General features: G+C 38.5%; 2 protein-coding genes across 4 annotated transcripts in view; both read right to left on the bottom strand.

The window, feature by feature from the left end:
* Positions 1–791: 791 nt before the first annotated feature.
* Positions 792–4293, bottom strand: mettl6 (methyltransferase 6, methylcytidine). Of its 3 annotated transcripts, none has more exons than XM_081388390.1 (6): positions 4147–4293; positions 3739–4059; positions 3526–3660; positions 1423–1593; positions 1135–1276; positions 792–1049 (listed from the first exon to the last, which is right to left on the bottom strand). In XM_081388390.1, the coding sequence occupies exons 2-6, from the start codon at positions 3997–3999 to the stop codon at positions 904–906; spliced, it is 855 nt and encodes a 284-aa protein (XP_081244516.1). In that variant the 5' UTR covers positions 4000–4059; positions 4147–4293; the 3' UTR covers positions 792–903. The 3 variants fall into 3 exon arrangements, with proteins under 3 accessions (XP_081244516.1, XP_081244517.1, XP_081244515.1); XM_081388391.1 differs by having other exon boundaries at positions 1423–1551; positions 4147–4286; XM_081388389.1 differs by having other exon boundaries at positions 3526–4260.
* Positions 4294–7637: 3344 nt separating this feature from the next.
* The window catches only part of rspo3 (R-spondin 3), a 20285-nt gene continuing 184 nt past the window's right edge, over positions 7638–27738 (bottom strand). The window contains exons 1-6 of the mRNA XM_081389884.1: positions 27192–27738; positions 17167–17361; positions 16861–17004; positions 15636–15779; positions 15357–15536; positions 7638–8530 (exon numbers count right to left, since the gene is read on the bottom strand). The exon at positions 27192–27738 is cut by the window's right edge and continues 184 nt beyond it. Of these exons, the coding sequence (XP_081246010.1) occupies positions 8334–8530; positions 15357–15536; positions 15636–15779; positions 16861–17004; positions 17167–17361; positions 27192–27285 (954 nt within the window). The 5' untranslated portion in view covers positions 27286–27738 and the 3' untranslated portion in view covers positions 7638–8333. The remainder of the gene's footprint in view (positions 8531–15356; positions 15537–15635; positions 15780–16860; positions 17005–17166; positions 17362–27191) is intronic.

The following is a 27738-nucleotide window of genomic DNA, read 5'->3' on the forward strand; positions in this document are numbered from 1 at the left end:
ATCGCCTTAACCACTCGGCCACGACAACTTGATGACGACTCATGGTCGGGCACTCTTTTCATCAGACGCACAAATCTGTTCTTCTCAACTTGTTTCAGTGTGATTCCAATGTGTTTTCTTGTACCCCTGATGCACATTTCTTTGTTCATCATTTTCTAAAACAAGAGTTTAAGAACCTTACTGTATATTTGTGTATTTAATTAAGAAAAAGTACTCCGCCATCTTCCTCCGACGAAAGTGACTTGAACGCACCTGCCGTCGTAAACGTTACCACCTCTTACGTACGAATTTCCCAGGACTGGACGGACCATATTTGTAAGTGAAAAAGTTTTCGTTCCCTGACCGGGAATCGAACCCGGGCCGCGGCGGTGAGAGCGCCGAATCCTAACCACTAGACCACCAGGGAAGATGCAATACTTACGTAAAATCCAGAATCTGCCCAGAACACCATACACTATCTTTATATATTATACAAACATACACATAATATTCAACAATATTATTGATCTGACTGTACTGACACTATAAGAACTGAACGGGACGATGTTACTGTTCAAAGACTACATATTGTTACATACTTGAACTGACCTCATCAGAACAATGACACTATTTTCTTTTTAGAGCAGCTTTACAGCAAAATTGAACTCTGCTTGCATCACAGATACTGTTATTTTCCTGTTTATTACTGTGAAGCTGCTTTGAAACAATCTGTTTTGAATAAAGCTCTATATAAATAAAGGTGACTTGACTTGACAATACCCAAGTATGAGATGAAGAATTCCAAATAACTGAAAAATATGCCATTTTATTTCATTATGAGATAGTAAAAACATTAGCGGCAGACAATCGATAAATTACTGCACAATACTTTGCGAAAAAAATGTGGCTTATTTATGCTAGTCATTATGAGGAAACAGGTTTGCAAAATTTACTCTGCAGGAACACTCGTGGAACACACAGACCCTCTTTTTTATTCACAGTTTCTCTCAGCACATACTCGTTCACAAGAGTCTCAAATCCTGCCTGTTGGAACAAACCAGCCAAGTACTCTATAAGAAGAACAAATGAAAGAAAAAAATACATTAACTTCAATGCAGTAACACAGATGATCAAAAACAAGCAGTCTACACTGACCTCTTGAGAAGAAAAAGGAACGGGTCCCATCCTGTCTTACATAGAAATTCTCCCCCAGCTTATTGCCTGACTTAAACCTCAACATGGCATGATCGTACAGTCCATAGTCCCTGAAGAGGACAATACCTCCTGGTCTTAATACCTGAGTTTGTTTAGGAAGGAGAAATTACTTCAGAAGGCAAAGAAACTGAGTTATGCAAAGACACATGAAAAATCACCATCAGTTATAAGTTTACTTGTTTTAAATTAAAAGTTGATGCACTGTGATACCTTAAACCACAGCAGTACCTTAAAAATTTGTTCTAGGGCTTTCTGCATCTTTTCAGGATGAATTGCAGACAGAACAAATATCAATGTGGCTACATCCACCGTTTCCACTTGTATGGTGGCCTGAAGATCATCCTTAGTGAGGTCACACTGAAATGCAAGGCATCGCTCAGTGCAATACAAGGCATTTTGCTGCAATAATAATGAATAATAATCAATAAAGACAGATTACATATTAGCGTATGAATGTGCAACATTATATGGCTTGAATAAGTTTGACCAGATGTGGGTTTTAAAGGTTAGTTCACCCAAAAATGAAAATGATCCCATAATTCACATTCAAGCCATCCTAGGTGTATATGACTTTCTTTTTCAGGCAAAAGTAATCAGAGTTATATTAAAAATATCCTGGCTCTTCCAAGCTTTACAATGGGAGTGAATAGTACCTTGTAGCTAAAAAAAGTGCATCCATTCATCATAAAAGTAATCCATACGACTCCAGGGGGTTAACAAAGCCCTTCTGAAGCAAAGCGATGTGTTTTTGTAAGAAAAATATGAATAATTACAACTTTAGAAACTGTAATCACAAGTTTCCGGTAATGTCCGTTCACGTGTTCATGAGTATCTAGTTCTAGGGCTGGGCAACAAACTCAAGCTAAATATCGAAATTCTCTGACATTTCTCTTTACAAATTCTTGGAAGAGCCAGGATATTTTTTTAATGTTACCTCAGATTGCGAGAAAAAAAAAAAAAAAAAAGTAAAAACGTTTCGTTGTCGGCAGGATTCGAACCTGCGCGGGGAGACCCCAATGGATTTCTAGTCCATCGCCTTAACCACTCGGCCACGACAACTCATACCTTAGAGTGTATATGCGGTCGGTCACTGTTTTACAAATCAGAGGAAAAAACCCATATAAATTTGAAAGTACTAAAATATTCCAACATCTTTCCAGCGATCAGACAGCCTAACTATTCCTAACCATTTGTTACAAGTCCTAACACAGTCCCAACACAATCTAAATTATGGCAAGCCGTTTTAACTTTTATTCATTTCCAGGATATGAATTGTTGATATCCACAATTGAATTCTTGATATCAAAAATAAAGGTTTTTACTAGTAAGAATTGTATTTCTAATATGTGAAATTGGAATTTCAACGAGTAAGAAATCAATTCTTGATATCAACAATTGATTTTGAATGGCAGCCTATGGTGACATTTCACTAGTGAAAATACAATTACAGATATCAAGAATTATAGTTTGTACTAGTTGAAATTCAATTGTTGATATCAAGAATTATAATTTTAACTAGTGAAAATTTAATTGTGGATATCAAGAATTAGCATTGTTACTAGTGGAAATGTAATTTCTGATATCAAAAATAGCCATTGTTACTAGTAGAAATCTAATTCCTGATATCAATAACTATCGTTTTAACTAGTGAAAATTGAATTGTTGATATCAAGGATTCATATCCTGGAAATGAATAAAAGTTAAAACGGCTTGCCATATCTAAATAAGTCCTAACAATTCCTAACATAAGTCCTAACAATCCTAAATTACGTCCTAACAGTTCCGAACAGCACTCAACGGGGCAAAACAGCCATTGGCACACACAGATTTACATTTACATCATTAAACAAATATAATAAATAATATAATTGTCTTTGGCCGAAATCATACCTTAGAGTGTATATGTGGTCGGTCACTGTTTTACAAATCAGAGGAAAAAACCCACATGAATTTGGAAGTACTAAAATATTCCAACATCTTTTCTTGTACCTATTGACACAAAAAATGTGGATATGTCATATGTCAATATGTCAGGTCAGAGGTCACTCTTCTGCCGGAACTAGATCAGTGTATAGCAGTTACCGCAAGCCAGTGATTTTAGTTTATAAAGTTATAAATACGGATATTTTTGTGCTTCAAAAAACAAGGTACCATTCAATCCCAATATAAAGCTTGGAAGAGCCAGGATATTTTTTAACGTTACCTCAGATTGCATTTGGCTGAAAAAAAAGAAAGAAAAAAAATTTACTGAGTAAATGATGGGATCATTTTTAAATGTTGGGGTGAACTAACCCTTTACATTGAAAGGAAACGCAATTCCATCACTTTTACCTTCACAAACTCAACAGCTCGTGGAGAGAAGTCACAGGCATAGATGAAGATACTGAGGTCCTCTTCCAGAAGGGGGAAAATACAGTTTCCAACCCCACAGCCAGCCTCCAACAACACCAGCTTCTGTCCTTGAGACTGAAAGAATAGAGTTACAATCATCCATACAAACTTACTAAATTTACATTTACAGCAAATGCTCGCAAAATCTTTTACCTCTCTGCAGTTTTTCAGTTCATCAAACTCTCTGGTGGTCCAGTGCCTGTCTTTGAAAAAGTTCGTCGTGTTTCTTTTATAAAATAAGTCCCAGTTTTTCTGAGCATCCGTTTCGAGTTTCTGCTGCTTGAAGTCTGAGACTAAGACCCGGTCACTTCTGAGTTTGTCCGTCTCTTCTGGTGTCAGCGTCCTTTCACTCAGATCAGTGGGCTGATGATGGGGGGAAACAGCGAACTCATCTAACTTACCTGTCACTGACATCACCGTTTAAGCTCTGGATCTTTATGATTAAAACTGACGACGACGACTTAAAATCGGATGCTGTGAAGTTATATCATAAAAGTCACAGCACGTTAATAAAGAAAGTTACACATGAAAAGACGCCCACAATAGTTTCCCGATACTTACATGTACTTTAAGTACCGATATATTAGGCGTGCAAAATGATTACGAATAAAAAATATTGGTATGTTTATCTAAGTAATACGAAAGCTCAAAGATTGAAAAGATCGCATGTTGCCATCATCTACTAGACATCTGTCTTACTCACTCGGGGAAATGCTACAGCGGTGGTGAAGGACCACGATCATATCCGCCACCGCCTCCTACTGGACTGGACGAGACGCGCACAACGACCTGGTTAAAGGGATAGTTCACTTTGAAATTAATTTTTGATATGTTTTAGCTTACCTCAAGGGCATCCAAGATGTAGGTGTCTTTGTTTCCGCAGTAGTTTCAATTTTGATATTTTTAGGTCAAACCGTTCTTGTCTGTCAGTCATATAATGCAGGTCTGTGGTCACTGTCTCAAAACACAAACACAGAGTCCAAATTAAAACAATTCCCCATCGTCCAAATGAAACAATTCCCCATCATAAGTACACATTGATGGCCTAAGACACGAAACGAGCGGTTTGTGTGAGAAAACGAACAGTATTTATATAGTTTTTAGCTCTTGAAAACAGCACACGTCCAAATGGTCTGACGGCGCGGGCGAGTATAGATGTATACATAGATGTCGCCTTGGCTACTGCAGTTCATTGGAACGAAACCGTAGCAAAGCGACATCTAGTGTATATATCTATGCAGGTATAGATGTATACACTAGATGTCGCCTTCGCTACTGCAGTTCATTGGAACGAAACCGTAGCCAAGGCGACATCTATGTATACATCTATACTCGCCCGCGCCGTCAGACCATTTGGACGTGTGCTGTTTTCAAGAGCTAAAAACTATATAAATACTGTTCGTTTTCTCACACAAACCGCTCGTTTCGTGTCTTAGGCCATCAATGTGTACTTATGATGGGGAATTGTTTCATTTGGACGATGGGGAATTGTTTTAATTTGGACTCTGTGCTTGTGTTTTGAGACAGTGACCACAGACCTGCATTATATGACTGACAGACAAGAACGGTTTGACCTAAAAATATCAAAATTGAAACTACTGCGGAAACAAAGACACCTACATCTTGGATGCCCTTGAGGTAAGCTAAAACATATCAAAAATTAATTTCAAAGTGAACTATCCCTTTAACCTTTCAGACCAATCTTTGCGAAAAGGACAAAAACACTGTTTTTATTGGTATTAAGTACTATGCTGGGCCAGATTTCAACAATTATACTGTATGATGAGTATACATTTCAAACGTCTTATGATAACATAATTTTAACCTTCTAAATAAAACAACGAGGGAGGATACATTAGAAAACTTTATAAGAACAGAAATTTATAACACAAAATTGTAAAAAAAAACAAAACAAAAAAAAAACATAAAAGTAAAAGTATCCTATAAATTTCTCCCCTATTACATTATATATATATATATAGTCCCCCATATATATACAGTGAGGAAAATAAGTATTTGAACACCCTGCTATTTTGCAAGTTCTCCCACTTGGAAGTCATGGAGGGGTCTGAAATTGTCATCGTAGGTGCATGTCCACTCTGAGAGACATAATCTAAAAAAAAATCCAGAAATCACAATATATGATTTTTTTACTATTTATTTGTATGATACAGCTGCAAATAAGTATTTGAACACCTGTCTATCAGCTAGAATTCTGACCCTCAAAGACCTGTTAGTCTGCCTTTAAAATGTCCACCTCCACTCCATTTATTATCCTAAATTAGATGCACCTGTTTGAGGTCGTTAGCTGCATAAAAACACCTGTCCACCCCATACAATCAGTAAGAATCCAACTACTAACATGGCCAAGACCAAAGAGCTGTCCAAAGACACTAGAGACAAAATTGTACACCTCCACAAGGCTGGAAAGCGCTACGGGGAAATTGTCAAGCAGCTTGGTGAAAAAGGTCCACTGTTGGAGCAATCATTAGAAAATGGAAGAAGCTAAACATGACTGTCAATCTCCCTCGGACTGGGGCTCCATGCAAGATCTCACCTCGTGGGGTCTCAATGATCCTAAGAAAGGTGAGAAATCAGCCCAGAACTACACGGGAGGAGCTGGTCAATGACCTGAAAAGTGCTGGGACCACCGTTTCCAAGGTTACTGTTGGTAATACACTAAGACGTCATGGTTTGAAATCATGCATGGCACGGAAGGTTCCCCTGCTTAAACCAGCACATGTCAAGGCCCATCTTAAGTTTGCCAATGACCATTTGGATGATCCAGAGGAGTCATGGGAGAAAGTCATGTGGTCAGATGAGACCAAAATAGAACTTTTTGGTCATAATTCCACTAAATGTGTTTGGAGGAAGAAGAATGATGAGTACCATCCCAAGAACACCATCCCTACTGTGAAGCATGGGGGTGGTAGCATCATGCTTTGGGGTGTTTTTCTGCACATGGGACAGGGCGACTGCACTGTATTAAGGAGAGGATGACCGGGGCCATGTATTGCGAGATTTTGGGGAACAACCTCAGTTAGAGCATTGAAGATGGGTCGAGGCTGGGTCTTCCAACATGACAATGACCCGAAGCACACAGCCAGGATTACCAAGGAGTGGCTCTGTAAGAAGCATATCAAGGTTCTGGCGTGGCCTAGCCAGTCTCCAGACCTAAACCCAATAGAGAATCTTTGGAGGGAGCCCAAACTCCGTGTTTCTCAGCGACAGCCCAGAAACCTGACTGATCTAGAGAAGATCTGTGTGGAGGAGTGGGCCAAAATCCCTCCTGCAGTGTGTGCAAACCTGGTGAAAAACTACAGGAAACGTTTGACCTCTGTAATTGCAAACAAAGGCTACTATACCAAATATTAACATTGATTTTCTCAGGTGTTCAAATACTTATTTGCAGCTGTATCATACAAATAAATAGTTAAAAAATCATACATTGTGATTTCTGGATTTTTTTTTTTAGATTATGTCTCCCACAGTGGACATGCACCTACGATGACAATTTCAGACCCCTCCATGATTTCTAAGTGGGAGAACTTGCAAAATAGCAGGGTGTTCAAATACTTATTTTCCTCACTGTATATATATATATACATATATATATGTGTGTGTGTGTGTGTTTGTGAATTTATGTATACAATTGGAACTCTTACAAACTAATTTATCCTTGAACATTATTCTTAAAGGCCTATTGTTATTTTTAAAGTAATTTTGTAGCATCCTATAGCAAAGTCATGTATATTTTTTATGTGAACAGTATAAACATAAAACATATTTTTATGTATTTATTACTTTTGTAAATTACTATCAACACTTCAAAACTATCTATCTATCTATCTATCTATCTATTTATCTATCTATCTATCTATCTGTGTATTAATGTTCACAGAGAAAATTAAATGTGGATATATAATAAATGAGGAAGAAATCACATATTTGTATCTTGAAATGGTGTTATGCATCACCAAACATTTCTAGCTAAGCTACTGTTGTGTTTGATGTATATTTATGCTTGTCGAGACAATAAATAAATTACAAATGAATACAAACTCAGTATTGTTTATTTGACATACAGGTGCTTTTGATTTCTGGTCAGATGGCTTCAATGGAAAGCTCAGATCCTGTTTATACAGACAGGCAAATCAACACTTTGTTCGGAGAAAACTGAAGTTAAAACGTTGCAGCGAGAGTGTTGTTGCTCATCCAGTATGAAGAAAGCCAGTTCATTAGCCATTTACACCAATCAACATGCAGTCTCAGCCTCTGGCGGCAGGCAATGTCCGCGGTGGCAGTAAGCATGCTCATTTTTAATTTACTCAGCCCCCCAAAAAATAAAAAAATACAGACGTTTATACAACAACTCTACTTTAATGTCTCAAAAACCTACATTCAAACCATGATACAGTGCTGTACCTGGACCCCCTTTAAAAAAAAAAAAAAACATTCCACGGATCATCGGACATCCCCACGATACACAGTTCAGCCTCAATCCAGCAACAGACCGGGCCCACGGGGGTGAAGGGTGCCCTCTGAAGGAGAAGTTCGAGGGGCGTCCTGACTGTCTGCAACTGTGTGGATGACGAGCGTCCCCTCTCTCATGTGCATATACAGTATACGTTTAAATTATACAGGTAGCAGCAACACCCCCTCGGCGAGGGGTTAAGAGAGTGAGGGGGTGACACGGACTGATAGGGGAAAGAAGAGCAGCAGCAGAGGAGCGGCGAGGAGCAGCATCTCTATACTGTTCCAGCGTCCCTGCTCTGGTCCCTCCTGCGACGGTGCTCTGTTTTGTTCCGGCTTTCCGAGTCCTCCCGGTCGATCGTCTCCTTCTCTCGTTCTCTCTTCCTCTCTCGACGGGCCTCGACGTTGTCTTTCTCCTGCAGGTTGAAGCGTTTTTTCTTCTCTCCCCGCCGCTGGCCTTTCGCTGGCTTACCTGCAAGGACAATTGGTGACAGTGTGGGACACTTTTTTAACATTAAAATATAGTATAAATCTGTGTTTTTTTGTCCATTTTATCGTCTGCCAGGTGAAAATTTGATCACTTAGAGAAGTAATAGTACACCTCTTCTAAGAAATAAAAATAATTTAAAAAATACACGATCTGATGTAGTCTACACTACAGTTCAAAAGTTTTATTCAGCAAGTATGCATCAAATTGAACAAAGTTGACAGTATAAGACATTTATATTACAAAAGATTTCTATTTAATAAATGTTGTAACTTAAAACATTCTAATCATCAAAAAAATGATGGTTTCCACATAAATAACAGCTGTTTCTTGAGCACGAAATCAGCATATGAGAATGATTTCTTTAGGATCATGTGACACTGAAGACTGGAGTAATGATGCTAAAAAAAATTCAGCTTTCCTATCAAAGGAACAAAAGACATTTTAAAATATATTCTATTAAAATTGAAATTCTATTTAAAAATCTATTAATTGAATAAGTTACACGTTTACATTTACAGTTTGGGGTGTGTTCAAAAAGTAACAATCGCAATGTTTTTAATCACCACAATGTTTACACTTTACAGGAAAATTACTTGCAATCATTTTTGCTCATTAATCTGGAATAAAAGAAAGTATTGTAACCAGAAAAAGTGCACACACAATATGACCAGTCAGAGTTTGGCCGGCATCTGAGCTGATTTATTTCCCATACAGGCATGTTGAATCATTCTATCATTCTATTAATCAGGCTTTAGTGATTTTCCCATCATCCTTCATCTCTCTCCCGCTCCAGATGGAATTACTCATTCAACCTAAGATGACCATTGTTCTTAATTTTGGGCTGTTTTGGTTGGGAGACATCAGACTTCAGCAATCATCACTTCTATATAAAAGTATTTTTCATAGATTATTAAGAGTTTGATAGAATCCAGGTTGAAGACCCATTTATAAAGTTGTGAAACAGCAGAACCATCTGGTGGGGTGTGCGATTGGTTGCGTCTGGTCTACCACAAGATGACAGTCTTGTACAACAACCTTTTCCATTTCATTTGTCTTTCTTTAACACTGTCAAAAAATGGTTGATCAGTGTTTTAAAGGGATATTTTACTGAAAAATGTTCGAACCTTCATTTCATTTATGAGGTATGAGGGTTTTTTTTTAGTGAACTTTAAAACTTGAAATAAAACAAAAATAATTTTTTTAAAGGAACACTCCACCGTTTTTTTCATATTAAACTATGTTATTCCCTTAACTAAGACGAGTTGATACATACCTCTCTCGTCTCAGTGCGTGCACTCAATCGCTCTGGCACCCGCGCCAGACTTTGAAAGCACTTAGCTTAGCCCAGTTCATTCATTAGGGACCAAACAGAGATCAAGCTAGAAGCGACCAAACACCTCCACGTTTTCCCTATTTAAATACAGTTACACGAGTAGTTACACGACCAAGTATGGTAACACAAAAGAAAACGTGGCGCTTTTCTAAGTGGGTAAAAAGGATAACTATAATGTATGGCGGAATAGCACTTCGACTCGGCGCAGTAAAAAGTCACGTTGGTTCTGATGACAGAAGTGAGAGGATTTTTCAGGCTTTTTGACCTTTTACTAAGCCGAGTCGAAGTGCTCCCAGTGTTATTCCGCCATACATTACCCGCTTAGAAAAGCACCACGTTTTATTTTGTGTCACCATACTTGGTCGTGTAACTGTATTTAAATAGGGAAAACGTGGAGGTGTTTGGTCGCTTCTAACTTCATCTCTGTTTGGTCCCTAATGAATGAACTGGGCTAAGCTAAGTGCTATCAAAGTGTCGCCGCGCGCCAGAGCGACTGAGTGCACGCACTGAGACGAGAGAGGTATGAATCAACTCGTCTTAGTTAAGGCAATAACAGTTTAATATGAAAAAACGGTGGAGTGTTCCTTTAAAGCTTAACCTAAAAGTACAATTCAAAATATTAATAAATACTATAATGGTATATAAATAATATTAAGAATGAACATGACATCAATCCTGGTGTTGAGTGTTGATATGAACGATCATAAATTTCAGCTTCTCACACAGCTACTTATTCCTTCAGAAAGAATATAGTGCAAATGCTCGACGCTGTGAAGGGAGGGTGGGATCTTATGATTTCAAAGCTAGCTCGCTATTGCTAGCCTCTCTGAAATTGCCTACCCTACCTTTAACAAAAAATAACAGCATATGTTTTCAGAACAACATGAGGGTGAGTAAATATGACAGCATTTTCCTTTTCTGATTAATTAGACACTGGAAATGCAAAAAGGTAGGCGGCGACCCATCAATTGCAGAGTCAGATAACTTTATCTCCATTGTGCTCTTGAGCAACCAGTCCGGTTTCTTCCAGGAACATGATTCCTGCAATTAGTGCACAGTATGTCTCTTTGGAATAAACTGTCAAGATGAGCAACCACGGTGAAGCCGCCCAGCTGAATGTTTGACAGCAGAATAAGCTAACAACCGATTAGCACATCAAAAATAGAAAGACTAAAAATACAAATTCTGTTAATATTACTTTATCTCGCCGTTGCTCAACGCTCACGGCTAGCCAATTTCCATTATTGTCAGAGGCTTATCGGTGGGGCACAGATGAGGATTGGAAAAGTGCTGAGGTGGACAGCCACCTCTCCCCCGCTTCTGCTCCCCCCACCCCCCCCAAAGCAGGCTCAATTAATCAGCCGGACTCTCTCCGGACTCCCTGCCCACTGCAACCCACACTGACCCACACATTCCTGGGGTCTAGCCAGGGTGATAGGGGGCCACTGACGACTCTTGTTTTGTGACTGAAAGTAGTTCAGGAGGATGAAGTGAAATCCCCCTCCTCGACCTCTTGTGGGCTCGAGGATGTTGTGATTGCACTGTGCATTCTGAACGGGCTGACTCATGTACGGTTGTCTGACCGATCAAAACATACACACGCGCGCAGCCGCGCACACACATTTCACTCGCTGTCGTCACCTCCCCTCTCGCCGTCTCTTTAAACACAGGAAGTTCCCCTTCACGCACACTGTTGTCTTTGTCGTGACGATTTGGAGATCAGTGGATTAGGCGTAATCCTCTGCCTTTCCCATAAACCAAGGCGTAACATGACCAGAGCGCTGTGCCAATTATTATGGAGATGTTTACTGCCACTCTTTCGGAGATGGAAGGCTGTCAAGTTTTTCAGTAAACAGTCAAGCACGAAATGAACACAAGTGATTTCCTCAGCGATGGAGCATGTTCTTGAGCACCACTGCAGTAGCAGAGGCAATCCCAGAGGAAAATGTCATGGTTCAGAGGTTGCTTGTTCAAAGCTCATGCAAGAGACCTACTGGGGTTATGTTACATTTACGTATCAATTTTGACACGAATAAGGCAATTTATGTCATGCAGCAGAAAATACAGTATCATAAAATTAAAATGGATAGCATAGCAGATCATGCGGGCTTAAAGGAATTTGATGAGAAATCAGAAAATAGGAGACCCATGTGAGAATAGTCTTTTTCTCAGGAGCCCCATCTGAAAAAACAGGAGGAAAAGTCCCCATTTGTTCTCCATTTAATCTCATTGCTATAGGAGAAACAACTGAGAAATAGATTATTTTGTGAATTCTTCTTTTGGGATACTCCTTTAGTTTTAGAAGCCTGTTTCTGCCTTAGACAAGTGCATTTAAAATGTAAAAAAGGAGATAAAGTGCAAAATAAGAATTAAAAGTAAGATTAACTCCAGTCTTCAGTGTCACATGATCCTTGAGAACTCATTCTAATATGCTGATTTAGAGCTCTAGCTGAATAAAAGTATTAAATCTTACTGCTCGCTGACCCCAAACTTTTGAAAGGTAGAATAAAGTGCAAGTGAAATATTATGAGAAATGAAGTGTTTCCTAAAAGTTTTGTATTACTCTTTGATGGCACACGGCTTCCATTTAAAGTTGAATCTGAGCATAAGTTTACAGGTGCTCTATCAACAGCTGAAAATAGCCACATGATAATGAGTCTATTCATCATTTCTGGACGAATCAATGGATTGCAGTTCCATCCTCCTCTAGGATATGTTGCAAGCTAGGAATGGTTTGGAACAAGTTTGTCTCATAGTTGTGTCTATCTAGATGTTTCAACATAGGTGAAATGAGGAGTCATCTGGCTCTGATTATACATTATTCTTGAAAGAGTGATTGAGAGGGGAGAAAAGAAGGAGATCTTATAGGAGGAGGGAGATGAAAAGTGTGTCAGGACAGATGGAAAATTGAAAATGTGAAACGCTCTAAAATCAACCCTGACAACCCAAATCATCCCAGTCTGCTGCTGTTCAGGGCACAGAGGCAGAGGTGGCTGAAATAGGATATGATGTCGGGTGCAGTGGGGCACATTTTCATTAATGAACCCTGGGGGTGGGATGGGGTGGAGGGAGGCGTGCTGTCGTCCGGGGGCTTTTGGCAGGAGCCAGGCGGGGATTAAGGGCTCTGGCTCGTCCCACAGGAGGAATGCCCGGGCTTTGAAGGCCCAGTATAGCTGCTCTCCCTTAGGGAGGTTGGTGCTAGTGTGGACGGCAGAGGCGTGCAGGGCTACATACAGAGTTCAGTGGACGATTGAGATACACACACACAAAAACTCAAACGAAAATGGTGGGATTCCAGATTCTGTACTTATACTCAAAACAAAACTCACAATGTTATATCATACACAAGTTTGTTTTGTATATTTGTGGTGATTTTCCATAGACTTCTATTTTTTTGATAACTATCTATCAATATTTTTGTGGGGACATTTGGAAACACACACACACACACACACACACACACACACACACACACACACACACACACACACACACACACACACACACACACACACACACACACACACACACACACACACGCACATGCACACACAATGTAATATATTTCTGTGATTGCAAATCTGAATTTTCAGCAGCCATTACTCCAGTTTTCAGTGTCAAGTTATCTATCTATCTATCTATCTATCTATCTATCTATCTATCTATCTATCTATCTATCTATCTATCTATCTATCTATCTATCTATCTATCTATCTATCTATCTATCTATCTATCTATCTATCTATCTATCTATCTATCTATCTATCTATCTATCTATCTATCTATCTATCTATCTCAGTCAGTCAGTCAGTCTGTCTCTATCTCAATATTAAAAACCTAAATGAGCACATGTTGACATCAGGAGTTGAGTTTTTAGAAAGTCTGAAAGGGAAAGGACAGAGGCCAGACACAGGGTTGCGTTTGGACAAGATGTGTAAGAAAAAGGTCAGGATTAGTCAGAGGGAGAACATGAAAGAAAAACAAATGACAAGTAACGGGAGAAGAATGAATTTGGCTAGGGCAACAACAAGTAAAGCAGTTGCATGTGTGTGTGTGTGTGTATCGGGAGTGGGGGGCGGACAAGGAGGATGTATCAGTGTCAGAGGGCGGCTTGGGATTACTTTGAGCTGGCGGGGGTCGGACCACTGACCCTGCTGGTGTATGTGGAACATAAACACGGACAGGACAGAACCCCGGCAGATAATTAGCGCGCAGTTGATGTTCTAGGAGTTGGGGCAGCTGGGTAATCACAAGCGGGGGCGAGGTCGATAACCGAGCCTGAAACGCACCCCTCAGCTGTGGCCCCCGGCGGATCAACATTGCACTGACTCCTTTGATATAACATGGAACAAAAAGTCTTTCTGTGCACAAGCAAAGAGGTTCTGATGAAAGAGAGAACACACTTCTAAGATGAAATGGAAGCTCTGTTCCTACATAAAAAGGAACCTCATAAGTGACTGATTTGGAACTCACAAATATATATATACTGTATATAGTTAACTATAACAATAACTATATCAGTGTCCACAGCAGCAGACGATATCATTTATTTTTATTTTAAGCAAACACTGCAGTTATGTCGTATAGCGCTTTAAATGCAAGTAGATTCTGATTGGCTGTCGTTTTTATCATACATCAGCTAGAAAAAAAATCGTTCTGAAAGTGATTCCAACGATATAGTTTCTCTGTGTCGTTACCGTTATAGTTGTGGCGTGGACTCTATTCTTTTATATTTTGAACCATTTTAGAACTGATATTTATTGTTATAATTACAGTTATCATCCTAGGTATGAACGGGCCTTTAATTGTGATGTGTTTTTTGCGTTTTTCTGTTGCATTTTTGTGCGTGACCAAGCGATATCATTGTTCTTTGGAGTCAGAGAAGTTCAAATTTAAATATCCACATCCTTTATTTTCCTCTCTTCCCTCTCTCTGCGCTGAGGCCCTGACTGTTTATGAGGTGGAGAGCGATGGAGCATCGAGTTGGCCTGCTGTCTGTCATAAAGCAGCAATGTCCCACAAATACCACTACACAAATAAACATTCAAAACATAACTGGCCAAATATGGTTAAGATTACAACTGCACAGATCTTTGAATCGGCCCAATGTTCTTGTTTTGCATCGGTTGGGAAATAATTCTGGCTCTTACATTTAGAATTACAATCCAGGCGATACAAAACAAGCATTTATATGATAATAAAATGAGCAGAGTCAATGTTTTTTGTAGATGTGGAAAATGGATAACAGCCTACTAGCAATTCCATTCGCTAAGTCAAGCATCGCTATTATTACTTCTTACACATAGGGTTAAGGGCTTGTTCTTAATATTACAGCTCGGTGTAAACCTCATCCCACACTGTTCTACAAACATGAATGATACATCAGGATGCAGCTTTTTACTTTTCTAAGTGATCAGACTTACAACTTTCAGGGACGATTGGGCCTACTTATCAATAATTATATTGGCCACTTACATCTTCTTCTTTTGACAAAGCACTCCCTCTTCTCAGAAGTCTGTGGGCACGGGCTCCCCACTGGAGAAGGATTCTGTAGGACCCTCCTGGTCCTTGTTTCTTCACCCCATTTGAAGCCGCAGGTTTTTCCCAAGCGCGAGCAGGGGCTCCACTCACTCCATTCGCCCACTTCACAGTGCACTAAAACACAGTTAACAAGTCAGAGAAGCCACATAACACACGCATACAGCACTGCAGGGGTTTTGACAGCAGATCATGTACAGTATGTCAGAGACTGACCTGTTGGGATGCACTCCATTGAGTCATTGGGCTCAAACTTGTCTGGGCAGATGTGATGACATTGCCCATGTAGGAGGTAGTGTCCCGGCACACACCTCGTACACGTGTCACTGTTCTGACAGGAGTCACAGTCCACAGGACATGCTGTAAAACCATCACACACACACACACACACATTACATTTACATTTATAATTATAGGGGAGAAACTAACTTAATGTAGTAAGACTACTAACTGGACAATTTTTTTTATTTATTTATTTGTAATTATTTGTGAAATTTGCTCAATTTCTGAGAGAAAATGTTTAAATTCAGGTGGTCCTCACCTTAATATTATCGCTGTCGGGCAGAAACCTTGTATCTCCATACTTCGTCATTTCTCTATCATTTACTATTGTTCACACTTTATGTCTGTCTGTGGGTTTTGCAAATATTAACCAATGAAAAGTATTAAAAAGAGCTTGTGATTAAACCCCGTAACTCCATTGGATCCTCAAACTGTCACTCAAACCTCATAACTCCACCCCGCCTCTACCGTGAATGAAGTGCCTTACACATTTTGGACCGGGTCTGCTTGTTTGCAATGCAAGGTTAAATAACGAACTGGTTGTTTGAGTAAGTGCATCATTTTCTTTATGTTTTATGAATTTGATGTGCAGAAAAGAGAGTCTTGGTCTAGAATTTGTTTTTGAGTCATTAAATAGTCCCTGCGTAGCACTTTGTCTTTAATAATATGAGATGTTGGCCAAATGACAGTAAAAAGTGAGCACCCACATAGCTACATTAAACTTAAGAACCTCGAAGTTGATGAAAACATAATGCAATGCACTTACTGCCTCAGATGCAGCCGTTCTAATGAAATTCTCTAATGAAATTCTCAGAAATTTGCTGGTCAAAAACATCGTAACTCCATTTGAGCTCGATTTTGGGAAAACGTTGGTACATGCAAGTCTCTGACCATATATAAAGCCACAATATCAACTTTGACAACGTTTTGTTTAATAATTTTTTTCAACTTTCTGAAAGTAGCATTTTTAGAGATATATAGAGGTTTCCACCCAACAGTGATATGTAGCGTGTAGTGTAGTTTTACTTCATCAAATTATGATTAGCTTGTAGCTTGGAAAGCTACAGTTTCAAGTATAGCTTCCACAACACTGGTGGCCACAGAAAAAGGAAGCTAAAAACTAGTCTATTATATCTGTGGCACGAAACTGAGCACTCACCAGGGACACACTCTTTCTTGGTATCGCTGGGCACCAGCCCATCTGGACAGCTCTCCATGCACTTGCCCTTGTGCAAGTAGGATCCCGCTCTGCAGCGCAGGCAGAAGTTCCTGTTAAAGCACGAGTCGCACTCTGACCCACACTCTGGAAGACAGGTTATGCACTCATTACCACATCGCCTGAACTGAGAAGAGAATGCTGTAGCATGCATATCAAAGCCCATGGTTTCATTATACCGTAACTAAGACAAAGCCGTCTGTAGTGTAAATATTTCAAGGAGAAGCTGAGGTGAAACATGCGTCTTACTTGTGCAGTCGTTCCTGTCGGGGGAACGGGTGCCGTAGAAACCATTGGGGCAGGAGGCCAGGCACACTCCGATCTGCCTCATCCCGTCCCTCTCCAGGTGAATAAAAAGCTTGGGTTTGCACGTCAGACAGCCATTGTAAACGGAGCAGGTCTGACAGCCTCCCTGGCATCCCTGGGTGCTCACCCCTGAACCCTCTGTGGTAGAAACATCATTTTCACATTAGGATCAAATAACATGTGTGCTCAAAATGATGTATGAAAATGTAAAGATCTGAGAAGTGTAATGGATATACATAATTTATGTATTTTCTGGAGAGTGAAACCATTGGTGTCAGTCTAGGCCTTTTCTTTCATTTCATTTCCAAGTGTTACACAGCTACAATATTACTTATATATTTTGTGAGGGATAATGTGCAGTCAGCTTGTCGTCGCAAAATAAAGCAAAAATCTGGATGTGGGCAGATGCAAAAAAAAGGCAAATTATATTATTCTAAAATCTAGCCTATTTAGATCAAATGTAACATGTTTATTCTGTTACTGTATGTAATGTATATTTTATTTGTCTGTTTTAAAGTTTTCTCTTATCAAGCAGTAGTTGCTGCATCATCACTGCTCATTTCCATAAAGTTAAACTTTGTTGCACAACCAACAGTTTTCATGTGTGTTAATAGTCTCACTACTCTCTGTTTTCTCATTCTGGCCATTTCTAACCTGATTGGCTGTTTTTACGCATCTTATCAAGAGTAAAGGGCACACAGGATTTTTTTTTTATCCATCTGCCTGTAAATAAAGTCACTGATTCAATAGACACTTTTGAGGACTAAATCACTGTATTACTTCCATAGTTTGCAAGACTAGTCTAGTGGCATCATATAAGCTATTTAAAGTTTTGTTTGAAGCTCTTAGTAGCGTGTTACATCAATTCACATTTAATGCCATGCAGGGCTTGACACTTTTTTGCTCACCAGCCACTGTGGCTAGTGGTTTACCAAAGTTATTAGCCACTCAGCATTTTGATACCATGGGGAAAAACTGCCAGATAGATATTTTTAATGTCTCATAATTTGGCAGCAGTTAGATGAGGCTGCTGTCATTTTAAGACCGAATGCACGGATCCATTATACTGTTACCCATCCGTTTTCTTTCTCAACTGTTTACGTTCACTTGCAGAAAAAAATAACTCAATTTTGTACTGAGAGGCAGCTTTCTGTGCGCGCACTTTGGGTGTGAGCACAAAATCTGCCCGAACGAGTAAAATGATGCGCAATATGCCCTGTAACCAACAATATTCTATCTAATTAAGCGGAAATGAATATTGTAAGCGTTTCAGATATTTCAGCATCGATATGTATCGAAAAATGTATATTTTTGACAACGTGTTGCACGCCATTGCTGAAATCCACCTGCATTTGGTGTTAATTTCAAGCCCTGATGCCATGGTATATTGTTTAAAAGTTTGTCATGTGGTCAATACGTTTTGTTTTTTAAAGAAAATAATACTTTTATTTAACAATGATGCATTAAATTGATCAAACGTGACAGGAAAGACATTTATAATGCAACCCCACCCCCCTTCTGTCCACTTCCTCTAAAAAAGTGACAAATTCACATGGAAAAAATGACACTTTAGTTAAACATTTTCACATTTACAAAAAGATATAATATGCAGGAATCCAATATTTTTCTTTTTTTCCTGTCAGCACCTAGTTACAACAAAACATACTTGGCATTTACTTGGACATTCTCAACATTTATAGGAGCAAACAGGAATGGTGGGTACAACTAAATGGTTCCAGGTTCTCTGAGGAAAGAACAGAGCCATCAATTAAAGCTACAACAGTGACCATAATGTAGTGTAATAATAAACACGACAGGAAGCACAGTCATCTGTGGATTCTCCCGGCAGAGAAACTAATCAACAGAGACACGTTGCATACCGGGGTTTGCACGCAAACGGCAGCACAGTAGCCTTTGTGTTCATAAGCCCGCAAACAGAGCGGCCACACCGTGACAAAACCCCAGACAGAATCGACTCGTCTCCACCGGAGACCTCCAGCTGTGAATACATGCTGAAGCTGCCCACCTGACAAAGAGGTTTCTCAATGTCCTAGTGACATATTTAAAAAACACTCTCACTCACAAATCCCTTTAGATAAGATACTCATAAATTATAGAGCTGATCGCTGACCTGACAACCTTCTGGACAGAACAACTCTAAAACAAAAAGAGATGGTATTTCTGAGAAATAGTCCTCCTGACTGTTCAAGGGGATTAAGAGAGCATTTTCTACAGCTTTTTGCTCAAGGGATTGTGAATAATGTTTATGCACTATGGCCTCATTGTTTTGGCTCGGGAACTGAAGAAGTCAAAAGTGATTGAGTTCACAGTTACTGTGAGAAGAACAGACGTTCACTGATCTATTCGCATCACACTGTAAAGTACAGTGCAGTACCTTGTTGAATTCGGTAAGGTAAAAAAATGGAAGGTGCCTCAGAGAGCATCTCTGATTAAAGTCAATCGGTTCCAGGTGTCTCTCAAAGGTCAGTCTCAGATGGTTAAAGGCTCTACATTTTAGAAGGGACTGACCCTGTCTCGGCATCTGGATGAGGGTGAGTTAGGGGCAAAGCGAAGATTGGTCTAGCTCAACTTGAGAGAAGCAAAAAAATTGCTTCTGCTTCTAGTTTCACTTATGTAATTTGAAATGATATGGCTTGAAAGAATGTTATAGTGAGGATTTCTACAAGCATCAGTAAATCTAAACAATAAGGCAGCAGTTAAAGTACAGGAAATGAAGGACCCTAACATCACTGTAACAAACAGACTCACAATGAGTCTGTGTGTTACAGACTCATTGTGACTTAATACAAAATAAAAAAATACAGTAAAATCAGTAATATTATGAGATATTATTACAATTTAAAATAACTGTTTTCTAACTGAAAACATAATTTATTCCTGTGACGGCAAAGCTGAATTTTCAGCATCATTACTCCAGTCTTCAGTCTCACATGATCCTTCACAAATCATTCTAATATGCTGATTTGCTGCTCAAGTAACTGCTCAAAAATGCTGCTCATTTTCTTGTGGAAACTGATGCAGTTTTTGTTCAAAATAACAGCATTTATTTGAAATAGAAATCTATTTTTAACATTAAAATGTAAATGGATGATGGATGGATGGATGGACGGACGGACGGACGGACGGACGGATAGATAGATAGATAGATAGATAGATAGATTTCAACCTGCTCTTACATTCCATAACTCGGGCATCGTTGTTTTGTTTTGTTTTTCTGTCCCCCTCCCCAGATTTTCAGAGTTCAGTCTTGGCTGCCAGATTGCCATAGATCAAGGATATTCTGTTTGACATATCTAAGCAATCTTTACAACTGCTGTCCATTTGCCCAAATGTGTTCCTGCCAAAGCTCTCTAATTCACAGAACCCTTTACACAGAGGAATTCTGCATGCCCTTGCACTGCCACCGCCCCTGGGTAGGCTTGCATAACAACCACACGAGCACTCCTGAAATCCGAACGTTCGAAATCGCTTCGCCACGGTTCAAACTCAACGACCACAAAAGCAAGCATTCCCAGAATCTATCAGTAAAGCGGCAGAGTTGAAACCTAATTAAATAACAAAATGTAAGACATCGACATTAAACAAAAGCATTTGCTTATTGCCCAAAGACTTGTGGTGTGAGTCGGTGAGGCAAGCCGACACAATTAATTTCCTGGGATATTTACAGCATGGGGAGGCCACACACAAGCAGAGATACTTTACTAAAAACACAGCCATGACTTTTTTTTTTACAAGGAAATTAGTTACCACATACTGTCATTGACAAAGCTGTGTGGGACATAAATGGTGACCGCACCTTTTACCTTTTATGACCTCACCTACACTCACAAAAAAATAATTAAAAAAACACTCTTGCAAAGCATTCATATGCAAGAAAGACATTCTGATGTTATAAGTATAAGATGTTACAAAAACTTTGGCATTAAAAAGGTGTCCATTTTACATGCAAATCAAATCCTTGTGGTGTCTTGTCAACACAGAGACACAGAAACTCACACACAGAACACAGGAAGTGTTTGAGGTCAGACGACCGTTTGGTCACTCGCTGTGAACTGATAAATTAGTCATGGTCATTCACCCAGGTTTCTGTCCATCACAGGCATTTTCTCTTATTAAGTCTCTTAATTAGCAGCCTCTGATGATGGCTGGTGCATTCAAGATCAAGAGGACAGCGGTCATCATGTTTGACACACTTCACTGTCAAAGTGTTAAACAGCAAAGATTTGACCATACATAAAAAGATTCATCACCCTGCACACCTGTATCTAAAAATATCATCGCTTTGGAATGAGTCAAAATCTGCTAAGGGGTAATTAAATGTAACAAATCATGCAAAAATGTATAATCCTTCATTGGAAAATTAAACAATATTTTAACAAATTTTGATAATTGCCTTCATCTTTGAAACAACTGAGAAGATAGTGATCAATAGGCTACATTTTATAAAAGTCATCCGTCAAGTTTATTATATATTACAGCATATGGGAATCAAATTGGTCGACTACAGGGACTCATCCCAGACAGGCTCACTCATTTAACAGTTCATATATTGCCAAAATGATTAAAAATAAATAAATAAATAAATAAATAAAAAAAGATCAGTCAAGAATAGAATTTTTTTGAAAATATTCAAATCAAGAAAATCGTCCAACTGGGCGATGTTTACTAACCTGGCGAAGTTTTTCAATTGGATTGCCGTTTATTCTCTTTAACCCTCTGGGCTTCTTCATAATTGGGTCACACTTAGCTTCCTCCCGCCCGAAAACGGGCGAAGCCTTAAAATTGTACTTAACTTTGTCCTAGGATAACGAATCAAATATTGTTTTGTTCTATAATGTTTTCTGATTATTATATAGAATTTTTAGAATTTTTTATGATACTTTGCATTAATTATGTAATTTTTATGAGCTATTTTTTCCATTAGAATTAATATATATATTTTTATTTTATTTATTTTATTTTATTTTTCAATAAATGCAACATTTCACATCAAATTAGTGTGCAGGCCTAAAAAAAAAAAATATTTCAAGTGAGAAGAGCGCCACCTAGTGGCTTCAAAATTTATTAATTTGTGTCATGTCCTATAACCGCCCATAGGCGGCCTATAGCTTTTTTATTTATTTATTTGATTTATTCCCATTCGGAAAGAAAACAATTTATTACTAATCAACCACTGAATGGAACAACACAAATTATATATCATTTTAAAGCTTAGAATCTCAGCTTTTTAATGCATCTAATTTAATGTATTAATTCCTAACGAGTGCTGAGTAATCCCTCTAAAACCAAGTGTACCGCCAGCAGGCGCCACCTAGCTGCGAAAATATTTATTACCATATTTTTCAAAAATCTTGCCTTGATAAACACAAAGTTGATGTCATTTGAAAGCTTAGAGTCTGAACTTTACAGTGAATGTATCCACTTTGAAAAACTCTTAAGTATTGCTGAGTTATTGCTGATACATAGAATTTCTCTTTTTTTCATAATCTATAAAATAATGTACTGCAATGTGTCAAAAACATCATACAGCTCATGAAACATTCTCAGATAATTGAAAATGGCACATCATTTTTTACAGCATATTATTACAATTAAAATGAGCCCAAAATTAACATAATCTATTGCTTTTATGACAAGATATTCTTCATGGAGAAAAAATTGCCCATGAGGGGGTGTCAAAGACTGTACAAAAAGGCTGTCTCTTTTCAAAATGCTGTAATTTTTGATTCCTTTATCCAAAAATTATTATTTTTTTATCCAGATGCAGCTGACATGTAGGGGGACTTCACTAAAAAAGAATTTTCCTCCTACCTTATTTCCTTCCTGAGTTATTCCATGACAAATATGAAAGATATGCAAAATCATAATAAAAATTATATATATATATTGTATTTTATCCACCGTTTCTTGGCGGGACAATGTCCAAATGTAATGTAATTTATATTTTAAAAAAATTTAAAAAGAGTTCTTTCAAACGATACCTACCGTTTGACTCTCCTTGCTATAGTTTTGGAGTTATTATGATTATATAATTTTTATATAGTTTGGGGCAAAATTTGCTGTTTCAGTCTTACCAGTTCATTTCTCTGTGTGTGTGTGTGTGTGTGTGTGTTTGTGTGTGTGGGTGTGTGTGTGGGGGGGGGGGGGGGGGAGGGTGTCTTTTTTGCACTCTTGATGTTTTAGAGTGTCACCCCTTCATTGCTGTACACTTTTTTTCAGCACAGTGGCTGATCTGTAGCTTGTACCACCAAAAGTTTCTCTGAGTTTTCCTATTTTTTCGTATTTCCCATTCATTTCCTATGTCGCCCGTTTTCGGGCGGGAGGAAGCTAAGTGTGACTTTTTTTTTTTACGACCCTTTAACATATCAGAATCATCTCCTTGATTTTTTTGTGTGTTCATATAGGTAATAAAAGAAAAGTCACCAAGTTTCACCCCCATCCGATAAAGCAAAAAAATTAAACAATTCGAAACGTTCAAGTTTTCGCCCGTTTTCGGGCGAAGAAGCCCAGAGGGTTAACATGCAGTGTGAAGTATTTCACTCAGTTCTCTGATCATTCCGATTTAATTTAAGCGAGTGAAGAACAAATTTAGCTAGGCTATTATGTACATTATCATCTCTGATGGACAGCATGTTGAAGCCACTCAGGCCGCCATATTCTCCGTCTTCTCGGAAAGCGATGATATCACGTTATTTTTTGACAGACATTGATGTCGTGAGATTCAAATAATGTGGATTTGAAAGCAGATGGATCGGTAATAATTATTTATTTCTTAGCCGGCAAGTATCCAGAGAAGTGATTGATGCCCATGTCAATATTTTAGTTCTAATATTCCAACCAACATCCAGCCTAGAGTTTTTGACAGACGTTATAACGTGCATAAGGTGAAATATGTTTGATTTGTGGGTAAATATAAAACGTGCTGTAGACATTCAAAATGCTTTTTTGCATTGTTCTTTATACTTATTTTACGGAATGAAGTTTATTTCGTGGTTTAAATATTTCATGTTACTCAGAGACCAACATGTTGCAAATTCGTTGATTTTTGAAAACCAAGTTATTTTTTTTTACCCAGTTTTTACCAGTTTAAAACGTTGTTTTATTGTCTCTTATAACAAAAACTATTTTATTTAAACCCATGAAAATTCAGATCCTGTTGTAAATAGTGAAACATCACTTTTAAAACTGTTGTTGCATTATTATCAGATTTTGACTCGTCTATGAACAAAAATATGCTGAAATGAACGAAACAATTCTGTTCTTTAAGGATAACCCAACATTGTTTTCTCTTTAAATTCAAAATAACAGTTGTGTGCTCAACTAGCTGTCAAAGTCAGATTAGATGCATATTTTTCTCACATGCCACATGAGAGCACATACTTAGTATGCTGAAGACACTTTCCTAGCCACAGTCCACAATTCTGGCACCATCTCAGTTTTAAACCGAAAATATGGCTAAGGGTTTTGTATTTTGAATTCCATAATATCATTTTGTTCTATCAGACTTGAAATAACCCAGTGAGTGCCACATAGCCACAATGGCATTTTTGTGGCTCCCTGATACCAAAGCTATTCTATTGCTCTAATTGGTTTTGTCACAACTAATTTGGACCACATGTTTATACATTCATACTAATCTAGCCTTTTAAATCTTATTTGTATATTACATTGCTTATTAAAATAAAAATCATACTCAGTTCCACAGTTCTGGTGCCTGTCATGCATGCATTGCTTATTTCCCAAATTTGTGTTTCTTTCTCCTATGTAAAACAAAAATATTCATATAAATACTTCATCCAGGGCCATAACCACCATAGACAGTGAGGGGAACATGACCTCCAAATTACACTTGGTCCCCCACAATCCTTAGTATTTGGTTACAACCTTGACTTGATGCTTCTGATTAAAATGGCCTTTTGAACGAAATGGGGAATTCATGTTACCATCAACTAAAGCTATTAAAATTTGTGCAATAAATTATTAAACATGTACTACCAGGTATTTTATTAGCTCAATAAAGATGCCCCAATGGCCCTGTGCAGGCGTTAAGTGAGGTTCGGGCCAAAACGTGTGACCAACAACTAAATTTAAACATTTGTTTTTCAAGGATGTATTCAAGATTGTTGCAAACTGAAAGAAAAGGGGAACTATACTTCTGTCAATACTGAACTTACTGAGGTGTCTTCCTATCCGTGAGCAGCAACAGGCAATTAATGTGTGAAAAGGACCAAGCGCACGAGGGACCAAGGGTTTTCAGCGTAATGCAGTGGCCGCTAGAGAGCGATCCTAACAAGAAACTGGACTGGCCATAGCCAGATACTAGACGAACAGAACAAATTCATGCTCAAAGTAAAACTCGTCAATGAAAGGAAGCTTAAGAAATGCAACATAGCCTAATACATGATTTAAAACACATTATAAAACCAGCGGTCTGTCCGAGTTACGTGTCCGAATAAAACCACAAGTGTCTACTAAAAACAAAACATATGTCGTGACTTGCGCGTCTTCTAGCTCGACTTTTAGGCTACCTCAGCGCAACATTTCCCAATAGGAGGTTAAGTAGCTGTTTTTTTTTTCTACAAAACTCACTGTGGCGAAACCTATGTAAAATATCCCTCAAATTAAGCCATCAGAACGAAACCATGAGGAACACAGTCACTCTTTAGTGACAGGCGAAGTTTCACGGGCTCATCTCAAGCAACAGGCTACGCTGTTGCAGGGTTGCCAGGTTTTTGAAACAAGCTATCCCAAAACCAGCCTAATCACCAATAGGCTAAGACCAAACCCCTTAAAACAAACCAAAGTATTCCACGCATTTTATAATCAGTGTAATGCATTTTCAACTTGTATAAAGCATTAAGTTGTTAATCACTGAAAATGCTTAAGCTAACTGGACACAGGATTGCTTGGAAAATGTAGGCTACTTGTACCATGTAATGTTACTTGTAATGTACTTGTACCATTATCCATGTACTTGCAGGCTACTTGGATTAAAAATTTACTGCTATTACTTCATATATGGACCTCACTCAGCGTAGATACATTTTACGGCATTTTTCACAAATGAAAACGTCTGTATTACAGACTGTTCAATGGTGCAATACTGAAAAAACACCCCCATGCCATGACATATAGCCTAGGACTTTTGAACATAGTAAACAGCATAAAGTATATAGCATCTACCCTAAGTAAGGTTTATTTTTGTGTTGGCCTATCTTAACTCTAAAACACTATTTGCTACATTCACTGTATTGTTTAACCACTGATGGTCTGCCTATCTAAAACAAATTGGAATAAATTTTACCTGTTGTTGGTTGGTAAAAAAAAAAAGAAAAAAAAAAAAGAAAATCACACCGCTGCCACAATTTAAAAGTAGCCTATTTCTTTGGGAAACAGCGCATTTGGCAACCCAGGCAGTTTGTCACAAAATATGAACGAAGAAAACAGTGATATAGGTCATAAGAACAAAAATAGCATATCTACTTCGATAACAATAACTCAATCACAGTTCTTCCAGCTGGAAAGAAATATTTAATGCTTTAGTAGTCAGCTGCATATTGTCATATGCCGAACCACAGAAGAGATGTCGAGTCCGCTGGTTTTCTTTTTAGAGTTTGAGTTTTACATTATTTTTATTTATTTATTTATTTATTGCAATGGCGCGTCTTCCTTGCCAAAACATAAAATAAATAAAATGTTCCATTCTCATGTAAACCTTTAGCCTATCTTAATCAGTTTCCTATCACCTGATCATTATCAATAATCTTCCATAAGCGATTTTTTTTTTTTTTTATAAACAATAATTTTACTTTTTCAGTCTCTTAAAATGAGAAAAAGTTTTAAAACATCATGACCACTAAAAAAGCGATTCACACAAACAGCCAGTAGCCTACAAGTCACGGTGCAGGTGTGCGCAAAGCATCAGATCAGCAGCGCGCAGAACTTACGTTTGTGTTGCCGGTGCCTGGAGCCGTGTTGCTGACAGTTTGTGTATTCCATACAATGCAAGATCAAAACAATGGAGATCAGTTGTAATTGCATAGTAATCAGGGGAATGATGCTTGTCTTGTCAATTTCAATGTCCCTTAGCGCACTCTGATCTGTGCAAAACTCAATATGTTATTCCTAAATCGGGCAGAAGCCCCAGCTCTGCTCACGCGCAAGAGAACCAGAATTTTCAATGGCCCAAATGCACCTGGGCCGATTCGGCAGTAACATATTGGAGGCAATCCACATATGTGCCACTGTGAGATATCCAAAGAGAGAGCCACTCATTCCATGGAAACAATCAAAGTGTTAGTTCTCCATCCAGCGCACTGTAAGCAAAATAGGGAGAAGGGAATCAAACTAAATTGGCATGGTGATCAATTTGGATTGTCTTCCTTAATGACTGTGTGTATTCCCCTCTGTGATCCAGCACGACAGGTCCAGGTGTGATGGTTACTTTATTTATTGAGCCTGGCATGTAGGAGGTCCTCGCGTCATCCTCATCAC

The sequence above is a fragment of the Scardinius erythrophthalmus genome, assembly GCF_964197995.2.
Source record: "Scardinius erythrophthalmus genome assembly, chromosome: 16".
Lineage (NCBI taxonomy): Eukaryota > Metazoa > Chordata > Actinopteri > Cypriniformes > Leuciscidae > Scardinius > Scardinius erythrophthalmus.

What these genes read in the sequence shown, in the direction of transcription:
- mettl6 (XM_081388389.1), bottom strand. Translation starts at nt 3,999, where the DNA reads ATGTCAGTGACAGGTAAGTTAGATGAGTTCGCTGTTTCCCCCCATCAT. An exon ending in CCCTAGAACAAATTTTTAAG is followed by an intron (nt 1,277 to 1,422) that starts GTACTGCTGTGG and finishes AAACAAACTCAG; the next exon opens with GTATTAAGACCAGGAGGTAT. An exon ending in TTCCTTTTTCTTCTCAAGAG is followed by an intron (nt 1,050 to 1,134) that starts GTCAGTGTAGAC and finishes TTCTTCTTATAG; the next exon opens with AGTACTTGGCTGGTTTGTTC.